We start from the raw sequence: 25,044 nt of genomic DNA, 5'->3' as shown, positions 1-25,044 counted from the left end.
AACGAGAGCGTACAGGTCGCAGTGGTGGGTAGTATATGGGGCTTTGGTGACAAAACGGATGACACTGTGATAGACTACATCCAATTTGTTGAGTAGTGTTGGAGGCTATTTTGTAAATGACATCGCCGAAGTCGAGGATTGGTAGGTTGGTCAGTTTTACAAGGGTTTGTTTGACAGCATGGGTGAAGGATGCTTTGTTACTAAATAGGAAGCCGATTCTAGATTTAACTTTGGATTGGAGATGTTTAATGTGAGTCTGGAAGGAGAGTTTACAGTCTAACCAGACACCTAGGTATGTGTAGTTGTCCACATATTCTAAGTCAGAACCGTCCAGATTAGTGATGCTGGACGGGCGGGCAGGTGCAGGCAGCGATCGGTTGAAGAGCATGCATTTAGTTTTACTTGCATTTAAGAGCAGTTGGAGGCCACGGAAGGAGAGTTGTATGGCATTGAAGCTCATCTGGAGGTTAGTTAACACAGTGTCCAACGAAGGGCCAGAGGTATACAGAATGGTGTCGTCTGCGTAGAGGTGGATCAAAGAATCACCAGCAGCAAGAGCGACATCATTGATGTATACAGAGAAGAGAGTCGGCCCTAGAATTGAACCCTGTGGCACCCCCATAGAGACTACCAGAGGTCCGGACAACAGGCCGTCCGATTTGACATACTACCTCTATCGGAGAAGTAGTTGGTGAACCAAGAGAGGCAATCATTTGAGAAATCAAGGCTGTTGAGTCTGCCAATAAGAATGTTGTGATTGACAGAGTCGAAAGCCTTAGCCAGGTCGATGAATACGGCTGCACAGTAATGCCTCTTATCGATGGCGGTTATGATATCGTTTAGGACCTTGAGCGTGGCTGAGGTGCACCCATAACCAGCTCTGAAACCAGATTGCATAGCGGAGAAGGTACGGTGAGGTTCGAAATGGTCGGTAATCTGTTTGTTAACTAACGTAACAAAATGTTACGGGGTCAAGGGGTCTGAATACTCTCCGAACCTGTGAAAGAGTGTCATCACACTAGGCTGTGTAATAGCACGGTATATCACGCCTGCTCTACCGCAGATCGCATGTGTGTGTGTGTGTGTGTGTGTGTGTGTGTGTGTGTGTGTGTGTGTGTGTGTGTGTGTGTGTGTGTGTGTGTGTGTGTGTGTGTGTGTGTGTGTGTGTGTGTGTGGCGAGCTCTCATTTTATGACATGATCTCAAGCTGTGCCGGAGCTCCCTGGAGTGGGCCGGGTCAGCATGTATAATTTTAATTATTCATTCATGGAAACACACCGTGACTGTGTTGTATTACTCAGAGTGACTGTCTGGGTGTCGAAGCAGTGGCAGTCCCAGGCTGAGTCCACAAATGGCACCACGTTGCGTATCTAGTGCACTACTTTTGATAGGGCTTTGGTCAAAAGTAGTGCACTATATAGAGACTAGGGTGCCATTTTGAGACGCGAACCAAGTCCCACACCGGGTACATAATACAGCATTAGACATGGAAAATCCCTTCCGGATGGGCCAGGCCGAGGGGAGAAAAGACGGGCTTATTTCACCTAAAGTGAATAGGACAGTATGGGTAAGACAGGGGTTTTAGTGGTTTAGCAGTTCAGTGCCTGTGTTTGAAAGCATGCTCTTTCAGCAACGTGGGTGGCAAGGTTTCTTCTTACTACCATCTCTCCCCAGTATTGTAGTTGGCTCTTTGCACTTGTCAGAGCCATTGCTCACTTGCTCGGAAAATGTTAATATTGTTTTATAATGAAAGCCGAGAGGGACGTTGTTGAATTCCCCACACACACAGCACAGCCCGCAGGACCGGAGAGCTTGTTGTCATCGCAGATGTCCAAATTCAATTAGCATATTTATTGTTTTCCTATTTTTTTCCGAGGAGGGCATTCTCTCTACGCAGACGGTCCCAGTGCTGTGTTCCTGTAGCTACTCCTCCATGTGAAAACACAGTGTGTCACGTAAACACGGGACGGAGAACAACAAGCACAAGCAAAGAGAAACTTTCCACTCCTTCCTGATCCTCCCCTCTCTCTCTCTCTCTCTCTCTCCCCCCTTCCTCTCCTCCCACTCCTTGTTGTCCTTTATTTGTAGTCTAACACTTGGCATTAAATCTTATTATTTTTTGGTAAATAAAGCTGTTTCTAGTAGGAATTACACACAACTTAGTGTGAGGTCCTTTTCATAAAGGGGGTCTGGAACCTTTCATCTAAAAGGTTTTCTATTTGTGCTGCTTTGAAAGAGAGAAATCAGGTTTTCTCGCGCTTCTGGGGGTGAGTTTGGGATATTATTCCAAGAGGCTGCATTTCTTCCTGATTTCCCCCCTTTGTTCTCAGCTATGCTGTAAGTAGTTTGAGGTCCCCCCCACACACACATACCCTCATCTGTGTGTGCATCTGTGTGCATGTGAGGGCAACGCGACATGACACCTGCTGTTGGGATGAATGGGGTCAGCGGCAGGGCCCATCCAGCAGCTGCCTCTTCCCACTGCAGCCACAGACACTCACAGTGCCAGATAGAGCCCTGCTAGTACAGCAACAACCAGAACCACTGGGACTGGGGCCCATATAGTGCACAACACAGCGCCCCCTACCACCAGCCACTGTCACTGCAACCTCAGGGAGAGCAGACAGTGCAGGAATGGGACATATCATTATGTTGTCACTACAGAAAGGGTTAGGGATTAGAGAGGTGCTGAGAAACAAGACATCTGTTTTTTTGGTCTGACCTGTCTGTGCTCACTTGCTCTGTGTGTGTGTGTGTGTGTGTGTGTGTGTGTGTGTGTGTGTGTGTGTGTGTGTGTGTGTGTGTGTGTGTGTGTGTGTGTGTGTGTGTGTAGAGCAGTGATGGAAAAAGTACTAAATTGTCATACTTGAGTAAAAGTAAATATATCTTAATAGAAAATGACTCAAGTAAAAGTGAAAGTCACCCAGTAAAATACTACTTGAGTAAAAGTCTTAAAGTATTTGGTTTTAAAAGTACTTAAGTATCAAAAGTAAATGTAGATGCTAAAAAATACTTAAATATCAAAAGTAAAAGTACAAATCATTTTAAATTCCTTAATTACTTATTAAGCAAACCAGACGGCACAATTTTCTTGTTTCCTTTTATTTACGTATAGCTAGAGTCACACTCAGACATCATTTACAAACAAAGCATTCGTGTTTAGTGAGTCCGCAAGATCAGAGGCAGTAGGGATCACCAGGGATGCTCTCTTGATAAGTGTGCGAATTGGACCATTTTCTGTCCTGCTAAGCTTTCAAAATATAACGAGTACTTTTGGGTGTCAGGGAAAATGTATAGAGTAAAAAGTACATAATTTTCTTTAGGAATGTAGTGAAGTAAAAGTAAAAGTAAAAGTCAAAATATAAATATTAAAGTAAAGTACAGATACCACAAAAAACTAGTTAAGTAGTACTTTAAAGTATTTTTTTCTTAAGTACTTTCCACCTCTGATGTAGAGTGTGTGGCAGCTTGTTTTACCCTGATTTCCTGCCATGACGGGTCATGAAATGGGGATGACCATGTTAGTACTGTAAGTCAGAAGCATTATTGTGGCCCAATATGGATTTAAAGGCAATTTTCTCTCCGGAATCCAAAATCATGAAACGTCTACAATCCCGATTGACTTCCATTCCCATGTGAAGGGCAAGTGGAGCCACAATACATTACAGAACCCACACAACAATAATAATAACAACACACTTTATTGGTTGGTCCCCATTCAACAATTATACCATTATTCCAGACATTTTACATCATCAAACAGACAATCTCTCAAAGTGCCTTAATTAATTAACACGACTCAACAAATACATGCATTTCAACAGCTTTCGGTTATGTAGCCTATCTATGATCCCTTCTATGGAGAAGTCAGGGTGATACTGCTATCTATGATCCCTTCTATGGAGAAGTCAGGGAGATGCTGCTATCTATGATCCCATCTATGGAGAAGTCAGGGAGATGCTGCTATCTATGATCCCATCTATGGAGAAGTCAGGGAGATGCTGATATCTATGATCCCATCTATGGAGAAGTCAGGGAGATGCTGATATCTATGATCCCATCTATGGAGAAGTCAGGGAGATACTGCTGTCTATGATCCCATCTATGGAGAAGTCAGGGAGATGCTGATATCTATGATCCTATCTATGGAGAAGTCAGGGTGATACTGCTGTCTATGATCCATCTATGGAGAAGTCAGGAAGATGCTGCTATCTATGATCCCTTCTATGGAGAAGTCAGGGAGATGCTGCTATCTATGATCCCATCTATGGAGAAGTCAGGGAGATGCTGCTATCTATGATCCCATCTATGGAGAAGTCAGGGAGATGCTGATATCTATGATCCCATCTATGGAGAAGTCAGGGAGATGCTGCTATCTATGATCCCATCTATGGAGAAGTCAGGGAGATGCTGCTATCTATGATCCCATCTATGGAGAAGTCAGGATGACGCTGCTCTCTCTCTCGAAGAAGAAGACAAATATCCTCCCTTATCTTTCCACCAGAGGTCAGCCTTTTATTAACAAATAATGACGTATACACTCCTCTCAAAGGCTAGTCCGTATGGACTAATAGTCCCCTCGTGTACACCCACTGGCCTGTCAGAAAATTTGCTAATCACTCACTACATGAAGTCCCTATCAAGATCCCTTATGCTGACAACATGTGTATTGTGAAATTGGTTACAAATGCCAAAGTAGCAGTATGGCAGTGCGTGTGAAACTTGTTCTTAACTGTGACCTTTTCCGAGACAATAAGCTGGGAAACCTAAACAAAGGAAAATTCCATGTCATCACAGAGCGTGGTGAGTCTGAAGCATGGCAGGCAGACTACAGAGTGTGGTTCCTTGACGAGTGTGTTTGTCAAATGAGTGGCTTCTTTGACTGACATCAAACAGTAGACCACTAATGGCACCGTTTAGCAATCTAGGGTCTTTGTTGAGTAACTGAAGAGAGGCCTGGCAGATGATAGGCTAAAACAGAACGTTACCACACTTTCCAGTTGTGTGAGGAATTCTTAGCATTACTCGGCTTTAACTATGTTGTGATAGTGAAACTCCACCTCAATTTTCCTGCACATCTACCTCGTGAAATGTCCTGTGAGGCTGCTTTAACACAAATCTATTTTCCTCCCGTAGTTCTCATGTGCTGCTTCAACACGGCTCGACCCAAAATGTCCGCCAGTAACTACTTCACAACAGGGTTATCAGTCAGAAGCAGAGGCACCGTCAGAGCTGCGGATGGTGTGGTTGTTGTATGGGCCTGGTCCTTTTGGAGAGTTTGTACCGGTAGTACATGGAGGTCTTGGACTGGGAGGCTCTCCTCGGCCAGCACGTGTGGCCGTCGCCCGAGTAGTCCTCCAGACACTGACAGGTGTAGGAACCAGAGGTGTTGAAACACTGGGAATGACGGCTACACAGGTGAGTACTGTCCAGACACTCGTCCTTATCTGGGGGAGAGAGAGGAGGATACGGTGACATGATGAGAAGAAGATGGTTATCAGCACCAAGCAATAAAGCTTGTGTGGATTCTTAAGAGAATCAACATCAATACACAAGTGTTGTTTTGTCAGTCTCATCCTAACGGAAACAGTCATGTTGAAAGTATCAACAGATCTGAATTCAAATCAGTCAATTCTCCATTGAATCTAACACTGAGACACGTGTGGATGTTTGAAGAATGCTTTCCAGATGTCCTAATCTACAGTACTAGACAGCATCTATGTCAGTCAGCTTTGTGTTTACTCTCCTCTCTCTCTCTTCTCTCACTGTCTACTCCCCTCCTCTCTCTTTTCTCTCTCTTTCTCTCTTTCTCCTCTCTCTCCTCTCCTCTCCTCTCCTCTCCTCTCCTCTCCTCTCCTCTCCTCTCCTCTCCTCTCCTCTCCTCTCCTCTCCTCTCCTCTCCCTCTCCTCTCTCTCTCTCTCCTCTCCCCCTTCGCTCTTGGCCCTGATCCCAATACTACTCATCACGTTCAACACAAACAGGTGGTCTGTTGTATTAGCAGTCTAACTGTGTTTCAGTTACTTCTCCTTTGCCTGTGGGCTCTGAATTTGGCAACCCAAACCAAGCTGAAAGCAGACACCAAACCCATGCAGTTTTACAGTAAGACCTATGCTTGTTTTGAGTATTACTGGATAGCTTTTCCACCTTTTCACTGGCTCTGAGGTGAAGACATTATCGGCCAGCCAGCACACAGAGAGAGCCAGCAGGAAGTCATGACTTGACTTGGCCCCTGCCCGCGACTCACTGAGTGTGAAGTCAAGGGGTTGTTGAGTAACAACTAGTCTGTTTCAAAGCTCCAGGAAATAGGTGTTGCAATGTTCACCAAGGAAGCATAAACAATAACAGCTACCACAGCTGAGCGAGCGGGGGAGGCAAGCTAGAGAAATACATTCAGGCTCTCACTGGGTTGCTGCAGCCAAAGCTCATCTACAGAGGATCGGTCTGTTTGACAATGAAACGTAGGCTAAATGAGAAGAACATGTGAGGGCGTGCTGTGAGGTAGTCATTCATTTAAACAGCACTGACACTGAGAAAAGTGGGTCTGTGGCTTACACACACATGAATGCACACACACACACCCACTACCACAGCATATTTTACGAGACACATGGCCATCTGCTGAGAGATGCTGAAGGAAGAAATTATATTAATGTCATACATCGGGTAAAGTCATACACAGACAGACAGACAGACAGACAGACAGACAGACAGACAGACAGACAGACAGACAGACAGACAGACAGACAGACAGACAGACAGACAGACAGACAGACAGACAGACAGACAGACAGACAGACAGACAGACAGACAGACAGACAGACATCTAAGGCTTAGAGGACAGACTGTTTCTCTAACATTCCCTGTTAATATTAATATCTAAGAACCTTACATTCCCTGTTAATATTAATATCTAAGAACCTTACATTCCCTGTTAATATTAATACTGGTTTCTAAGAGCCTTACATTCCCTGTTAATATTAATACTGGTTTCTAAGAGCCTTACATTCCCTGTTAATATTAATATCTAAGAGCCTTACATTCCCAGTTAATATTAATACTGGTTTCTAAGAGCCTTACATTCCCTGTTAATATTAATACTGGTTTCTAAGAGCCTTACATTCCCTGTTAATATTAATACTGGTTTCTAAGAGCCTTACATTCCCTGTTAATATTAATACTGGTATCTAAGAGCCTTACATTCCCTGTTAATATTAATACTGGTTTCTAAGAGCCTTACATTCCCTGTTAATATTAATATCTAAGAGCCTTACATTCCCTGTTAATATTAATACTGGTTTCTAAGAACCTTACATTCCCTGTTAATATTAATACTGGTTTCTAAGAGCCTTACATTCCCTGTTAATATTAATACTGGTTTCTAAGAGCCTTACATTCCCTGTTAATATTAATACTGGTATCTAAGAGCCTTACATTCCCTGTTAATATTAATACTGGTTTCTACGAGCCTTACATTCCCAGTTAATATTAATACTGGTATCTAAGAGCCTTACATTCCCTGTTAATATTAATACTGGTATCTAACAGCCTTACATTCCCTGTTAATATTAATACTGGTATCTAAGAGCCTTACATTCCCTGTTAATATTAATACTGGTATCTAACAGCGTTACGTTCCCTGTTAATATTAATACTGGTTTCTACGAGTCTTTACAGCCTGCTGTACAGTATGGGGGTTGTCCGCACCTCGACACCGCACTGAGTTCTGGAGCGTCCCCAACACGAAGCCCTCCCTGCACGCACACACAAAGCTGCCAAAGGTGTTCTTGCAAGTGTGCCGGAGAGGGCAAACATCTGGCGCCCCGCGACACTCGTCCACATCTGCAAAACAGCACAACAAGGCCACAACAACTCAACTCCTGAGCATGCATATAAACACACACACACACACACACACACACACACACACACACACACACACACACACACACACACACACACACACACACACACACACACACACACACACACACACACACACACACACAAGATGTAACATATACAAGGGAGACGACAAAGTGCTGTAAAGAACCTAGGGTTTTCTCAGATCAAAACAATCGTTACCTATACATCAGAAAGAGGACATGAGTGCTTTGGCCATCTTGGGAGTTTTTTTTGTACAGGTGCTTTGAAATGTACACTGCTGTTGTTCAACAACAAGGAATCACAACACACTCACACACAATAACAACTCGTGATACTTTTCAGGTGCTTCTCTCTCTCTCTCTGTAACTAGTACAATTCTAATGTTATTCCAATGTAGATATAGTTGAAATGAAGACAAATGAGTGACAAATGACTTTATATCCCACAATATGATGTCACTTCAGACACTGAGGAGTTTGGTCCAAGTACATAATAACAGGGGAACTGAACCTGTCATGATGATGCTATGGTTTTGTCTTTGTTCTAATGCTTCTGTTTAAGCTGCCGATGTCCTGGAGAGAAACCCTCCTGTTGTAACTAACCTGATTCAGCTTATCAACCAGCTAATTATCTGAATCAGGGTTAGAATGAAAACCTACAGGACGGTAGCACTCCAGGAACAGGGTTGGAGTGAAAACCTACAGGAGGATATCTCTCCAGGAACAGGGTTAGAATGAAAACCTACAGGACTGTAGCTGTCCAGGAACAGGGTTGGAGTGAAAACCTACAGGAGGATATCTCTCCAGGAACAGGGTTGGAGTGAAAACCTACAGGAGGGTAGCTCTCCAGGAACAGGGTTGGAATGAAAACCTACAGGACGGTAGCTCTCCAGGAACAGGGTTGGAATGAAAACCTACAGGACGGTAGCTCTCCAGGAACAGGGTTGGCATGAAAACCTACAGGACGGTAGCTTTCCAGGAACAGGGTTAGAATGAAAACCTACAGGAGGATATCTCTCCAGGAACAGGGTTAGAGTGAAAACCTACAGGAGGATATCGCTCCAGGAACAGGGTTAGAGTGAAAACCTACAGGAGGATATCTCTCCAGGAACAGGGTTAGAATGAAAACCTACAGGAGGATATCTCTCCAGGAACAGGGTTGGAGTGAAAACCTAGAGGACAGTAGCTCTCCAGGAACAGGGTTGGAGTGAAAACCTAGAGGACAGTAGCTCTCCAGGAACAGGGTTAGAGTGAAAACCTACAGGAGGGTATCTCTCCAGGAACAGGGTTAGTGAGCCCTGCTGACTAGGCCTCTGCAGTACCTAGAGAAGGGGTGGTAAACTCTTACCCTAAGAGGTCCGGAGTACTGCTGCTTTTCTGTTCTACTTGATAATTAATTGCATTCACCTGGTGTCCCAGGTCTAAATCAGTTCCTGATTAGAGGGGAAGAATACAAAATAAATTAAAAATATGTTCCACTGTAACTTCCTACAGTATATGACTGTTATGATTTCTCTGAGGTCTCAGGTCTGATTGGTTAGTTCCTACAGCTACTCTCCTGTGGCGTGAGAATGTGGCAAGGGCTCTCAGGATCAACCATGGAGGCTGGGCCTCGTTAGCAGGACAGGAGGTGTCTGCTGCGAGGACTTTACGACCGCACCACAGTTATCGAGCTAAGGGACTTCAAAGTAATGAGCGCTAGCTAGGCTGAGGAGAGGGCAAAGAGTAGAGTACAGCTACTGGGACCCGGGGTCTGTTTTCTTAACACTTGAGGTAATTGCGGGGTTTATCGTTCTGTGGACAGACTCAGTGGGTAGGCGCTGTTAGTAATAGCTGGGTGGAGGTCGTTAACATGTCCTCTAGTAGTGTGCATATGGGAACCTGTTTCTCCACCTGCTCTCTAATGGCAGAGACCGAACTAGTAGCTACACACTGTCGCGCTACGATCATGGCTAGCATACAGTATACCCCGTCGTAATGCCAAGGGAATGGACCAAACTCTGGGCTGTTTCCCAATCCCAGTCCCCCCTTACTACTTCCCATGGCATTGGAACTGAAAGAACTAGAGGGGAGGGAGGAGTTTGGTGGTTCCCATGGCAACGGGGTTACCATGGGGTTGCCGAGGAAGCCCACCTTCACAGGTCCTGTTGTCGGCGGCCAGGTGGAGGCCGGGGGCACACAGACAGCGCACCTCTCCCCCCCGGTCGATCTGGCAACTGAACTGGCAGCGTGAGGAGGAACACTCAGGCTCTTCTGGAAGAGAACACAGGATAAACTGGCTGAGAGTCAAGGCAGAAATGGATGGTTGGAACGAACACATGCCACCACACACAAACCATGTGCTGTACTGTAATACTATAGACTCACAAGCAGTGATATAAAACCAGCTTGGTTTGGTCTTCTGTCATACTCATATTATATTCCTTGCTTTAGATTGATTACACCAGTCATGATAACAGTTGCTCCTCTATATTGCCCCCACAGGGTTGGGGAGTAATGTATTACAAAAAAACTAACATTACCAGCAAAAAAATTGTAAGCAGATTACAGATAGGTCTACTTTTGAAAAACTAGATTACTTCTAGTATTACGTTTAAATTCAGAAAGGATGTTTTTACGCTACGTTACTGAGTTTGGATAATCTAAAAGTTATGTAAGAAGTTATGTAAGAATTAACAATTTTGGACAAGTAACCAGTAACTCTAACGGACTACATTCATAAAGTAACCTACCCAACCCTGACTGTACCATAAAGTAACCTACCCAACCCTGACTGTACCATAAAGTAACCTACCCAACCCTGACTGTACCATGAAGTAACCTACCCAACCCTGACTGTACCATAAAGTAACCTACCCAACCCTGACTGTAACATAAAGTAATCTACCCAACCCTGACTGTAACATAAAGTAATCTACCCAACCCTGACTGTACCATAAAGTAACCTACCCAACCCTGACTGTACCATAAAGTAACCTACCCAACCCTGACTGTACCATAAAGTAACCCACCCAACCCTGACTGTACCATAAAGTAACCTACCCAACCCTGACTGTACCATAAAGTAACCCACCCAACCCTGACTGTACCATAAAGTAACCTACCCAACCCTGACTGTACCATAAAGTAACCTACCCAACCCTGACTGTACCATAAAGTAACCTACCCAACCCTGACTGTAACATAAAGTAACCTACCCAACCCTGACTGTACCATAAAGTAACCTACCCAACCCTGACTGTACCATAAAGTAACCTACCCAACCCTGACTGTACCATAAAGTAACCCACCCAACCCTGACTGTAACATAAAGTAACCTACCCAACCCTGACTGTAACATAAAGTAACCTACCCAACCCTGACTGTACCATAAAGTAACCCACCCAACCCTGACTGTACCATAAAGTAACCTACCCAACCCTGACTGTAGCATAAAGTAACCTACCCAACCCTGACTGTACCATAAAGTAACCTACCCAACCCTGACTGTACCATAAAGTAACCTACCCAACCCTGACTGTACCATAAAGTAACCTACCCAACCCTGACTGTACCATAAAGTAACCTACCCAACCCTGACTGTACCATAAAGTAACCTACCCAACCCTGACTGTACCATAAAGTAACCTACCCAACCCTGACTGTAACATAAAGTAACCTACCCAACCCTGACTGTAACATAAAGTAACCTACCCAACCCTGACTGTACCATAAAGTAACCTACCCAACCCTGACTGTACCATAAAGTAACCTACCCAACCCTGACTGTACCATAAAGTAACCTACCCAACCCTGACTGTACCATAAAGTAACCTACCCAACCCTGACTGTAACATAAAGTAACCTACCCAACCCTGACTGTACCATAAAGTAACCTACCCAACCCTGACTGTACCATAAAGTAACCTACCCAACCCTGACTGTACCATAAAGTAAACTACCCAACCCTGACTGTAACATAAAGTAACCTACCCAACCCTGACTGTACCATAAAGTAACCTACCCAACCCTGACTGTACCATAAAGTAACCTACCCAACCCTGACTGTACCATAAAGTAACCTACCCAACCCTGACTGTAACATAAAGTAACCTACCCAACCCTGACTGTACCATAAAGTAACCTACCCAACCCTGACTGTAACATAAAGTAACCTACCCAACCCTGACTGTAACATAAAGTAACCTACCCAACCCTGACTGTACCATAAAGTAACCTACCCAACCCCTACTGTACCATAAAGTAACCTACCCAACCCTGACTGTAACATAAAGTAACCTACCCAACCCTGACTGTACCATAAAGTAACCTACCCAACCCTGACTGTAACATAAAGTAACCTACCCAACCCTGACTGTACCATAAAGTAACCTACCCAACCCTGACTGTAACATAAAGTAACCTACCCAACCCTGACTGTACCATAAAGTAACCTACCCAACCCTGACTGTACCATAAAGTAACCTACCCAACCCTGACTGTAACATAAAGTAACCTACCCAACCCTGACTGTACCATAAAGTAACCTACCCAACCCTGACTGTACCATAAAGTAACCTACCCAACCCTGACTGTAACATAAAGTAACCTACCCAACCCTGACTGTACCATAAAGTAACCTACCCAACCCTGACTGTACCATAAAGTAACCTACCCAACCCTGACTGTAACATAAAGTAACCTACCCAACCCTGACTGTACCATGAAGTAACCTACCCAACCCTGACTGTACCATAAAGTAACCTACCCAACCCTGACTGTAACATAAAGTAACCTACCCAACCCTGACTGTAACATAAAGTAACCTACCCAACCCTGACTGTACCATAAAGTAACCCACCCAACCCTGACTGTAACATAAAGTAACCTACCCAACCCTGACTGTAACATAAAGTAACCTACCCAACCCTGACTGTACCATAAAGTAACCTACCCAACCCTGACTGTACCATAAAGTAACCTACCCAACCCTGACTGTAGCATAAAGTAACCTACCCAACCCTGACTGTACCATAAAGTAACCTACCCAACCCTGACTGTAACATAAAGTAATCTACCCAACCCTGACTGTAACATAAAGTAATCTACCCAACCCTGACTGTACCATAAAGTAACCTACCCAACCCTGACTGTACCATAAAGTAACCTACCCAACCCTGACTGTACCATAAAGTAACCTACCCAACCCTGACTGTAACATAAAGTAACCTACCCAACCCTGACTGTAACATAAAGTAACCTACCCAACCCTGACTGTACCATAAAGTAACCTACCCAACCCTGACTGTACCATAAAGTAACCTACCCAACCCTGACTGTAACATAAAGTAACCTACCCAACCCTGACTGTACCATAAAGTAACCTACCCAACCCTGACTGTACCATAAAGTAACCTACCCAACCCTGACTGTAACATAAAGTAACCTACCCAACCCTGACTGTACCATAAAGTAACCTACCCAACCCTGACTGTACCATAAAGTAACCTACCCAACCCTGACTGTAACATAAAGTAACCTACCCAACCCTGACTGTACCATAAAGTAACCTACCCAACCCTGACTGTAACATAAAGTAACCTACCCAACCCTGACTGTACCATAAAGTAACCTACCCAACCCTGACTGTAACATAAAGTAACCTACCCAACCCTGACTGTAACATAAAGTAACCTACCCAACCCTGACTGTACCATAAAGTAACCTACCCAACCCTGACTGTACCATAAAGTAACCTACCCAACCCTGACTGTACCATAAAGTAAACTACCCAACCCTGACTGTAACATAAAGTAACCTACCCAACCCTGACTGTAACATAAAGTAACCTACCCAACCCTGACTGTACCATAAAGTAACCTACCCAACCCTGACTGTACCATAAAGTAACCTACCCAACCCTGACTGTAACATAAAGTAACCTACCCAACCCTGACTGTAACATAAAGTAACCTACCCAACCCTGACTGTACCATAAAGTAACCTACCCAACCCTGACTGTAACATAAAGTAACCTACCCAACCCTGACTGTACCATAAGGTAACCTACCCAACCCTGACTGTACCATAAAGTAACCTACCCAACCCTGACTGTACCATAAAGTTAACTACCCAACCCTGACTGTAACATAAAGTAACCTACCCAACCCTGACTGTACCATAAAGTAACCTACCCAACCCTGACTGTACCATAAAGTAACCTACCCAACCCTGACTGTACCATAAAGTAAACTACCCAACCCTGACTGTAACATAAAGTAACCTACCCAACCCTGACTGTAACATAAAGTAACCTACCCAACCCTGACTGTACCATAAAGTAACCCACCCAACCCTGACTGTAACATAAAGTAACCTACCCAACCCTGACTGTACCATAAGGTAACCTACCCAACCCTGACTGTACGATAAAGTAACCTACCCAACCCTGACTGTAACATAAAGTAACCTACCCAACCCTGTGCCCCATACAAAAATATCACACTCCAGATCAAGTGAATAAGACTTGACCCTATTGGCCCGTGGACAACAGGGGGGTTCTGGGTAATATATCATCCAGACTGGAGGTATGTAGCTGACGGGGAAGCTGAGCAGCCAATCAAGATCCAGAACCACTGAAACTTGGCCCCTTGTCTATAATAACATTTGACCCATATCGGCACGCCAGTACATGCAGTCCTGACACTGAGCCCTGTGGTGTTCACAGTAGGATGAAGTTGCCCCCAAGAAACTGATCTATGATCAGTTTTAAATTGTACCCCCTGGTGTATAATGTTAGAGTTTAGAAGATGGTGAGCTGATCCTAGATCAGTGCCTGAGGGGAACTTCTACCCGGGCGTGGTATTCCATCAATGGTTGGGACATGATGTTCCAGGAAAGTGGGCAGAAACCGGTTTGAACTGGTACGTACTGGTGCAGGTTGATCCATCTGTCATGAGGTTGTATCCGGGGTCGCAGTAACACCGGTAACTACCCTGGGTGTTCATACAGCTGTTGGAGCACGGTCGCTCTGGGAGACCACACTCATTCACATCTGGAATCAACAACCAACAACAATCAGGATCAGGAATCATATCAAGATCCGCATGCATGAATCAATCATAATATCTGGAATCAATAACCAGGAATCAATATGCATGAATCACACAGTATCTGGAATCAACATGCTTGAATCATACAGAATCTGAAACCAACATGCATGAATCATATAGAGTCAAATATAGCCACCTTGGTCACATTGCTGGCCCTTGTATCCCACAGAGCAGGAGCACTTGTCTGGACCCACACAGACTCCATTCCTGCAAGACTTGTGGCACACAGCTAGATGGTCAGAGAGAGCAGGTAAACACATATGATAACCTCGGCTGGTGTATTGTTGCATTGTTGTTGTTTCTGGAGGACTAGCCCAGTGGCTGCTGACTTACGTTGGCAGACACCCATGACATTCCTCCAGCCTAAACAGCAGGCAATAGACGTGCCAAAGGTGCAGAGCCCCACGGACCCCGACGGCCCACCGAGACGCCCAGACACGTCCCTCACTGTCACTGTCCTGGGGGGATGGATGGATAGGTAGATAGATGGAGGGGTGGATGGAGGAAGATGGAAAGGTGGGTGGATGGAGAGGAAGAGTGGGTTAATGGTTAATGGTTCATCAGCCACAATTAAGAAAGACCCCAAGGTTTCTGGCTATAGTTGTTGTCATCAATGCCTTATTTGTGTTGCTACACTGTTTCTCTCTTCAACAGTATGACTAAAACACACACACACACACACACACACACACACACACACACACACATATATACACTGCTCAAAAAAATAAAGGGAACACTTTAACAACACAATGTAACTCCAAGTCAATCACACTTCTGTGAAATCAAACTGTCCACTTAGGAAGCAACACTGATTGACAATACATTTCACATGCTGTTGTGCAAATGGAATAGACAACAGGTGGAAATTATAGGCAATTAGCAAGACACCCCCAATAAAGGAGTGGTTCTGCAGGTGGGGACCACAGACCACTTCTCAGTTCCTATGCTTCCTGGCTGATGTTTTGGTCACTTTTGAATGCTGGCGGTGCTTTCACTCTAGTGGTAGCATGAGACGGAGTCTACAACCCACACAAGTGGCTCAGGTAGTGCAGCTCATCCAGGATGGCACATCAATGCGAGCTGTGGCAAGAAGGTTTGCTGTGTCTGTCAGCGTAGTGTCCAGAGTATGGAGGCGCTACCAGGAGACAGGCCAGTACATCAGGAGATGTGGAGGAGGCCATAGGAGGGCAACAACCCAGCAGCAGGACCGCTACCTCCGCCTTTGTGCAAGGAGGAGCAGGAGGAGCACTGCCAGAGCCCTGCAAAATGACCTCCAGCAGGCCACAAATGTGCATGTGTCTGCTCAAACGGTCAGAAACAGACTCCATGAGGGTGGTGTGAGGGCCCGACGTCCACAGGTGGGGGTTGTGCTTACAGCCCAACACCGTGCAGGACGTTTGGCATTTGCCAGAGAACACCAAGATTGGCAAATTCGCCACTGGCGCCCTGTGCTCTTCACAGATGAAAGCAGGTTCACACTGTGCACGTGACAGACGTGACAGAGTCTGGAGACGCCGTGGAGAACGTTCTGCTGCCTGCAACATCCTCCAGCATGACCGGTTTGGCGGTGGGTCAGTCATGGTGTGGGGTGGCATTTCTTTGGGGGGCCGCACAGCGCTCAATGTGCTCGCCAGAGATAGCCTGACTGCCATTAGGTACCGAGATGAGATCCTCAGACCCCTTGTGAGACCATATGCTGGTGCGGTTGGCCCTGGGTTCCTCCTAATGCAAGACAATGCTAGACCTCATGTGGCTGGAGTGTGTCAGCAGTTCCTGCAAGAGGAAGGCATTGATGCTATGGACTGGCCCGCCCGTTCCCCAGACCTGAATCCAATTGAGCACATCTGGGACTTCATGTCTCGCTCCATCCACCAATGCCACGTTGCACCACAGACTGTCCAGGAGTTGGCGGATGCTTTAGTCCAGGTCTGGGAGGAGATCCCTCAGGAGACCATCCGTCACCTTGTCAGGAGCATGCCCAGGCATTGTAGGGAGGTCATACAGGCACGTGGAGGCCACACACACTACTGAGCCTCATTTTGACTTCTTTTAAGGACATTACATCAAAGTTGGATCAGCCTGTAGTGTGGTTTTCCACTTTAATTTTGAGTGTGACTCCAAATCCAGACCTCCATGGGTTGATAAATTGGATTTCCATTTAATATTTTTGTGTGATTTTGTTGTCAGCACATTCAACTATGTAAAGAAAAAAGTATTTAATAAGATTATTTCATTAATTCAGATCTAGGATGTGTTATTTTAGTGTTCCCTTTATTTTTTTGAGCAGTATATATATATACAGTACCAGTCAAAAGTTTGGACACCTACTCATTCAAGGGTTTTTCTTTATTTTTACTATTTTCTACATTGTAGAATAATAGTGAAAACATCAAAACTATAAAATAACACATTTGGAATCATGTAGTAACCAAAAAAGTGTTAAACAAATCTTCAAAGTAGCCACCCTTTGCCTTGATGACAGCTTTGCACACTCTTGGCATTCTCTCAACCAGCTTCACCTGGAATGCTTTTTCAAAAGTCTTGAAGGAGTTCCCACATATGCTGAGCACTTGTTGGCTGCTTTTCCTTCACTCTGCGGTCCAACTCATCCCAAACCATCTCAATTGGGTTGAGGTTGTGAGATTGTGGCCAGATCATCTGATGCAGCACTCCATCACTCTCCTTCTTGGTCAAATAACTCTTACACAGCCTGGAGGTGTGTTGGGTCATTGTCCTGTTGAAAAACAAATGATAGTCCCACTTAGCTCAAACCAGATGGGATGGCGTATTGCTGCAGAATGCTGTGGTAGCCATGTTGGTTAAGTGTGCCTTGAATTCTAAATAAATCACAGACAGTGTCACCAGCAAAGCAACCCCACACCATCACACCTCCTCCATGCTTCACGGTGGGAACCACACATGCAGAGATCATCCGTTCACCTACTCTGCGTCTCACAAAGACACATCTGTTGGAACCAAAAATCTCAAATTTGGACTCATCAGACCAAAGGACAGACTTCCACCGGTTTAATGTCCATTGCTTGTGTTTCCTGGCCCAAGCAAGTCTCTTCTTCTTATTGGTGTCCTTTAGTAATGGTTTAATTGCAGCAATTCAACCATGAAGGCCTGATTCACGCAGTCTCCTCTGAACAGTTGATGTTGAGATGTGTCTCTTACTTGAACTCTGTGAAGCATTTATTTGGGATGCAATCTGAGGTGCAGTTAATTGCCCATTTCTGAGGCTGGTAACTAATGAACTTATCCTCTGCAGCAGAGGTGACTCTGGGTCTTCCTTTCCTGTGGCGGTTCTCATGAGAGCCAGTTTCATCATAGCGCTTGATGGTTTTTGTGACTGCACTTGAAACTTTCAAAGTTCTTGAAATTTCCGGATTAACTGACCTTCATGTCTTCAAGTAATGATGGACTGTCGTTTCTCTTTGCTTATTTGAGCTGTTCTTGCCATAATATGGACCTGGTCTTTTACCAAATAGGGCTGTCTTCTGTATACCACCCCTACATTGTCACAACACAACTGACTGGCTCAAACACATTAAGAAGGAAAGAAATTCCACAAATTAACTTTTAACATGGCACACCTGTTAATTGAAATCCATTCCAGGTGACTACCTCATGAAGCTGGTTGAGAGAATGCCAAGAGTGTGCAAAGCTGTCATCAAGGCAAAGGCTGGCTACTTTGATGAATCGCAAATATAAAATATATTTTGATTTGTTTTACACTTTTTTGGTTACTACATGATTCCATATGGGTTATTTCATAGTTTTAATGTCTTTACTATTATTCTACAATGTAGAAAATAGTAAAAATAGAGAAAAACCTTGCAGTGGGTAGGTGTGTCCAAAATGTGGACAACCTACTGTATAATTGAGAGTGCAGAGGCTCTCTAAGGCTTGTGGAAGAGGATCTATAATCAATTGGTAACAACATATTCATAAGGAGTCACTATTACAAAGCATTGTAGCAAATACAGCAGAACTCTGGAACACACATTCTATTTCTATGACTGGAAGTCATTTTGAGCTGTTGTAACTACTTATGAAACACCTTCTAGATTCACATGCAGTGGAGAGAAGCCTTGACACACACATGCTGTATTCCAAATGGCAATAATTGCTGTTTCATTAAAAAGAGGGAAATAAACAAAACTGCAGGGGAGATTTGATACCATTTACTGTGTAGCTGATGTTAAACCTTTCCTACAATCTTCAGTCCAAAATGCCAGAGGCAGTCATTTTGAGGGGTGCATACCTCCACACCAAAGTGGTATATAATAAGGCTAGGAAAAGGAGACTATTGAGTGATTACTCCCAAACCAAGTGGGTCTAACAATTCACAGACTTTAGAATATAGTAACTGTACGTAGTAGAACAGTAAAGAAGAGTCTCTAAACATGGATAGTCAGGTGTCATGAGATGAATAACCTACAGTCATGATCAGTAGATAAATAAATCATGCGATTTAGCCTGCATCATCACCGCACATCATTTAATTAGCGGCAACTGCAAATTATAGTTGTTTCATACCTGCTCCTGTCCTGTTGAAAAGCCATGGAGATCGCAATAAAACGCACGGTGATAACCAGCAACCACTGGCGCACCAGACGCGCGCTGACAACCGTAAATACCATCATATCACGAAGGTAATTGTCAGCTCATAAAACAGCTACATATTATTATCCTTATTTTGTGATGAGCGCATTTCAGAGACACGTTATTGTGCCAGCATGTCTCCTGCGGTGAGTCTGGAGTAAGGCGTGGTCACCTCCTAGTTCATTTTATGATTGAGTGTCTTGGAACTTTTGGAATTTTGTCCAATAGGTGGGACAGGTTACCTGGCTGGCGAGAAAGAGAGAAAGAGAGAGAGAGAGAGAGATGGACAACTTTGAATATCACATTTAAATAATAAATACACAGACAGAAAATAGCGAGACAATTTCAGTTTTTATTCACACTTAATTTAGTTAGAATCTTAAACCCACATGTGGACGTGACTGACACTGGACCAAAGGTCTCACCCATGGTCTGTCTCTATCATGTAGGAAACATGTATTTTTTATGGGAATAAGAGTTTAAAGGCCCATTTTGTGATAATAAGCGCGAGAATCACCAGTGACAACGGCAGAACCAAAGCATTGGAAGTAACACGCTAAACCGTTAACTATTTCCAGGCATGACCAGTGAGCAATCAGTTACATTAGACTCAGAAATCATGGTTAATCGCCTGCATGGTGGGCTGAATGAAACAAATAGTGATCACACCAGGCACTATATAGGACAGTTAAAGGGAAACAAGCTGTGCATTGATTTGGGACATTACTTCAATGGGCAATGCAAAGGCATGCTTTTCCTATTGCTTCCTCTGATAAGGACGAAAGTTAGATGTATTTATTTCAAAACGCTGAGCTGATTGCATCCCTATGTAGGCCTGCATTACATCAAGCTTGTTTATCCTGAGAGGGAACACGCTCCCCTGCTCCAAATCAACACCGCAATTTGTCCGACCCCAAAACAAGTAAAGACTTACTGTAAATGGCACATATTTGGCAGCGCTCTCCAAACCCCCTTGTGCTAATTATGAGATGACTGTGGTAGATAGATCGCCTCAGGGTTCCTCTGAGTAGACTGCAGAGCCACCATCCACCACGCACTGTACAGGGAGCACACACATGTGAGGCATTTAAACCTCCCCAACCACACATGGTATCCAACCTCCAACATCTAACCAATCACCGTGATTAAATCATTTGGCATCGGGGGTGGGGTTGGACTGCGCTCTTTTGAGAAACGCACACGCACGGTGTGTTTTTTGTCAAGTGCACCGCTGCGCATCACCACGCGAGGTAGAAGAAACCACCCAGTAAAATCCCAGCCAAGCCTCAGACCTCGTTCGTCATTATGATACAATTAAACACTATCCTGCCTGGCAACGAAAGAAGGGAAGAATAAAAGATAAGTGTAGTTAGTGACCATGGTGAACAGGAGGAGGAGAGGAAGGGAGGGACGGTAGTCTGTGTGTGTGGATAGCGCAATGTGTGGCAAGTGCTGCGGCTCTTCCTGTCATTCTCTCTCTAATCGCTCCCTTTTGCTCTCTCTCTCTCTTGCTCTCTTTCTGTCTTTTTCCCACTTTCTCTCTGATGCTCTGTGGTTTTCTTCTGTATGGTAAAATTCTCTCTCATCTCTCTCTTCTTCATCCCTCTGTCTCTGACTCTGTTTGCTTTAAAAGCCCTGGGGTACTTGAAGTGCAGTAATGTACTGGAGGAGATTGTTCTACGTCGATTATGCCCACATTCATTTTTGTGGGAATGGTTAATTTGCAGCTCCACAAAGTACACCAAATCACCAAGTCCTCCTCTCCCACCACATCATAGCTATACAGTGCAGTGGTGGTCTGTCTCTTCAACCTGGGGGGGCCGTCTCATACAGACAGAACTCCACCGCTTAGACACTGCGTATAGATACAGACAGAGTAGATCAGCCTCATACAGACAGAACTCCACCGCTCAGACGCTGCGTATAGATACAGACAGAGTAGATCAGCCATACAGCCAGACAGTGCACTCTAGCTCAGACATAAGGTAAAGAAACAGAAAGAATAGAATAGATCAGCCATACAGACAGCCAGACAGCCAAACAGACAGACAGACAGACAGACAGACAGACAGACAGACAGACAGACAGACAGACAGACAGACAGACAGACAGACAGACAGACAGACAGACAGACAGACAGACAGACAGACAGACAGACAGACAGACAGACAGACAGACAGACAGACAGACAGTACACCGTGGCTCAGACACAAGGTATAGGAACCGACAGTTCTCCATTAGAGTAGATCATTCATACAGACACTTCTCCATAACTCAGACCCCAGGTATGGAATAGACAGTTGAGTAGATCAATGGCATCATGGTAGGTATAAAGGCAAAGGTGGGACTGCCCAACTGGATCAAATTAAGAGTATTTTACAGTCTATTGAACCCTTCTATCGGATGCACCAAAGCCTTCAGGGTTGAAGAAACCGGCAACTGTCAAAACAGGCACCAGACAGGCTGAAACACCATCAAACAGTGGTGGAATCTGATGTGCAACAAGTCACGTCAAAACTGTTGGAATAGCGACTGCACAACACACATATTCAGTATTTGAGTTGGAGAACCCACTCTCCCAGGGTGTCTCAGGGGGAGTTGGAGAACCCACTCTCCCATGGTGTCTCAGGGGGAGTTGGAGAACCCACTCTCCCAGGGTGTCCCAGGGGGAGTTGGAGAACCCACTCTCCCATGGTGTCTCAGGGGGAGTTGGAGAACCCACTCTCCCATGGTGTCTCAGGGGGAGTTGGAGAACCCACTCTCCCAGGGTGTCTCAGGGGGAGTTGGAGAACCCACTCTCCCAGGGTGTCTCAGGGGGAGTTGGAGAACCCACTCTCCCATGGTGTCTCAGGGGGAGTTGGAGAACCCACTCTCCCATGGTGTCTCAGGGGGAGTTGGAGAACCCACTCTCCCATGGTGTCTCAGGGGGAGTTGGAGAACCCACTCTCCCATGGTGTCTCAGGGGGAGTTGGAGAACCCACTCTCCCAGGGTGTATCAGGGAGAGTTGGAGAACACACTCTCCCATGGTGTCTCAGGGGAGTTGGAGAACCCACTCTCCCAGGGTGTCCCAGGGGGAGTTGGAGAACCCACTCTCCCATGGTGTCTCAGGGGGAGTTGGAGAACCCACTCTCCCAGGGTGTCTCAGGGGGAGTTGGAGAACCCACTCTCCCAGGGTGTCTCAGGGGGAGTTGGAGAACCCACTCTCCCAGGGTGTCTCAGGGGGAGTTGGAGAACCCACTCTCCCAGGGTGTCTCATGGGGAGTTGGAGAACCCACTCTCCCAGGGTGTCTCAGGGGGAGTTGGAGAACCCACTCTCCCATGGTGTCTCAGGGGGAGTTGGAGAACCCACTCTCCCAGGGTGTCTCAGGGGGAGTTGGAGAACCCACTCTCCCAGGGTGTCCCAGGGGGAGTTGAGGAACCCACTCTCCCATGGTGTCTCAGGGGGAGTTGGAGAACCCACTCTCCCATGGTGTATCAGGGGGAGTTGGAGAACACACTCTCCCATGGTGTCTCAGGGGGAGTTGGAGAACCCACTCTCCCAGGGTGTCCCAGGGGGAGTTGGAGAACCCACTCTCCCATGGTGTCTCAGGGGGAGTTGGAGAACCCACTCTCCCATGGTGTCTCAGGGGGAATTGGAGAACCCACTCTCCCATGGTGTCTCAGGGGGAGTTGGAGAACCCACTCTCCCAGGGTGTCTCAGGGGGAGTTGGAGAACCCACTCTCCCAGGGTGTCTCAGGGGGAGTTGGAGAACCCACTCTCCCATGGTGTCTCAGGGGGAGTTGGAGAACCCACTCTCCCAGGGTGTCTCAGGGGGAGTTGGAGAACCCACTCTCCCATGGTCTCTCAGGGGGAGTTGGAGAACCCACTCTCCCATGGTGTCTCAGGGGGAGTTGGAGAACCCACTCTCCCAGGGTGTCTCAGGGGGAGTTGGAGAACCCACTCTCCCATGGTGTCTCAGGGGGAGATAGGATATGCATGAAACACATTTCCAATACACACTTGACAAATATAAGCACCCACCAAATTATTATTATGCTCCAACCATTTAGTCACCGAAGCAATGATATTTATTTTTATTTAACCTTTATTCAACTAGGCTAGTCAGTTAAGAATAAATTCTTATTTACAATGACGGCCTACCCCGGCCAAATCCAGACGACGCTGTGCCAATTATGCACTGCCCTATGGGACTCCCAATCACGGCCAGTTGTGATACAGCCTGGAAATGAACCAAGGTCTGTAGTGACGCCTCTTGCACTGAGATGCAGTGCCTTAGACCGCTGTGCCACTCGGGAGCCCACACCTGAAACAGCAGTGATGGTAGTGACAGTGTGAGGTTGTTCTAAGGGTGTCAGTGTGGTTCAGTCAACCAGAGTTGTGAGGGAGGACTGCCACCTTCTGTCTGCTTCAGGAAGATAGACGACCCCTTTTTTTTCTCGTAGCACCGTCTCCTATAGGCTAGGGCCCATAAAGCATCTTAGAGTAGAAGTGCTGATCTAGGATCAGGTTTTCCCTGTCCATTTAATCTTATGCATAATCATCTAAAAGGCAACACTGATCCTATATCAGCACTCCTACTCTGAGACACTTTATGAATAGGAGCCCAGTCAGCAGTTAAAAATAGTAACTTGCTTTTAAATCCTTGGTCTCTACCCACCTCCAATAGACCCTAAGCAACATTCCAATCAGAATCAACCCTCTGGCTCTTTATTTCAGAACACAGAGAAAGTTCCGGTACCAACCAGCTCCTGGACTGGGTCCTAATGTGTTTAGCAGGTAGCCAGGCAGAGTGACAACAGGCTGGGGTCAGAGTTCATAGGGCGTGCTGCAGTGGGAGGAGTCTCCCAGGTGTGAGAGGGCATAGGTCAAGGCTCAGGTCACCAGACGGGAGGGACACCTGCGAGGGCCAGATGAGAGCGGCAGGGAGGGAGGAAGGGAGGGAGTGTGGAAGGGTGGGAGGAAGGGTGAGACATGGGACAGAAGGGGCTGAATGACAGATCCCCAGCTAAACGGGAAGAGTGGGGGAAGAGGGGGAAGTCTGAAGTATCACTCCATCCATCACTATGTGGTCTGGTCACTGGATGGATGTGGGTTCAACGACTGACTCTGACTCAACCCACCCAGTCAGTTGGTAACTTTAGCCCTTCCGGCGGATGCACACAGACACTTGAGGTCACACACACACATACATGCACAGGCCTACACACGTATGCATGCATACACACATACATACACACACTAGTGATGAGGGGGTGACTCATAACCTGCAGTGGGGAGGGTTGGTTTAGGGTCATGAAATATTGTGTGGATGAAGGGCGGGTTGAATAAAGAGAAAACAATACCTTTCAAAAAATCCATAAATGTATCATTGTTGTGCATAGGTTACATTCAGGTTTTTCTTTCATTATTTTTGTCTATCTAGCATTAGTGCATAAGCCTAAGCTTTAGGGCAGAATA

At 45.6% G+C, this 25,044-nt stretch overlaps 1 protein-coding gene across 2 annotated transcripts; it reads right to left on the bottom strand.

The window, feature by feature from the left end:
* Positions 1-3,681: 3,681 nt before the first annotated feature.
* si:ch211-194g2.4 (nephronectin) lies at positions 3,682-20,733 on the bottom strand. Of its 2 annotated transcripts, none has more exons than XM_045722767.1 (8): positions 20,520-20,733; positions 19,520-19,827; positions 15,308-15,432; positions 15,111-15,203; positions 14,794-14,916; positions 10,017-10,136; positions 7,705-7,839; positions 3,682-5,446 (listed from the first exon to the last, which is right to left on the bottom strand). In XM_045722767.1, exons 2-8 carry the CDS (start codon positions 19,624-19,626, stop codon positions 5,226-5,228), a joined length of 924 nt encoding a protein of 307 aa, XP_045578723.1. In that variant the 5' UTR covers positions 19,627-19,827; positions 20,520-20,733; the 3' UTR covers positions 3,682-5,225. The 2 variants fall into 2 exon arrangements, with proteins under 2 accessions (XP_045578723.1, XP_045578722.1); XM_045722766.1 differs by having other exon boundaries at positions 19,520-19,831; positions 20,520-20,707.
* Positions 20,734-25,044: the final 4,311 nt, after the last annotated feature.

The sequence above is a fragment of the Salmo salar genome, chromosome ssa08 (assembly GCF_905237065.1).
Source record: "Salmo salar chromosome ssa08, Ssal_v3.1, whole genome shotgun sequence".
Classification (NCBI taxonomy): Eukaryota; Metazoa; Chordata; class Actinopteri; order Salmoniformes; family Salmonidae; genus Salmo; species Salmo salar.
The sequence above is the reverse complement of the archived record's forward strand: the minus strand, read 5'-3'. Positions and strand labels throughout refer to the sequence as shown.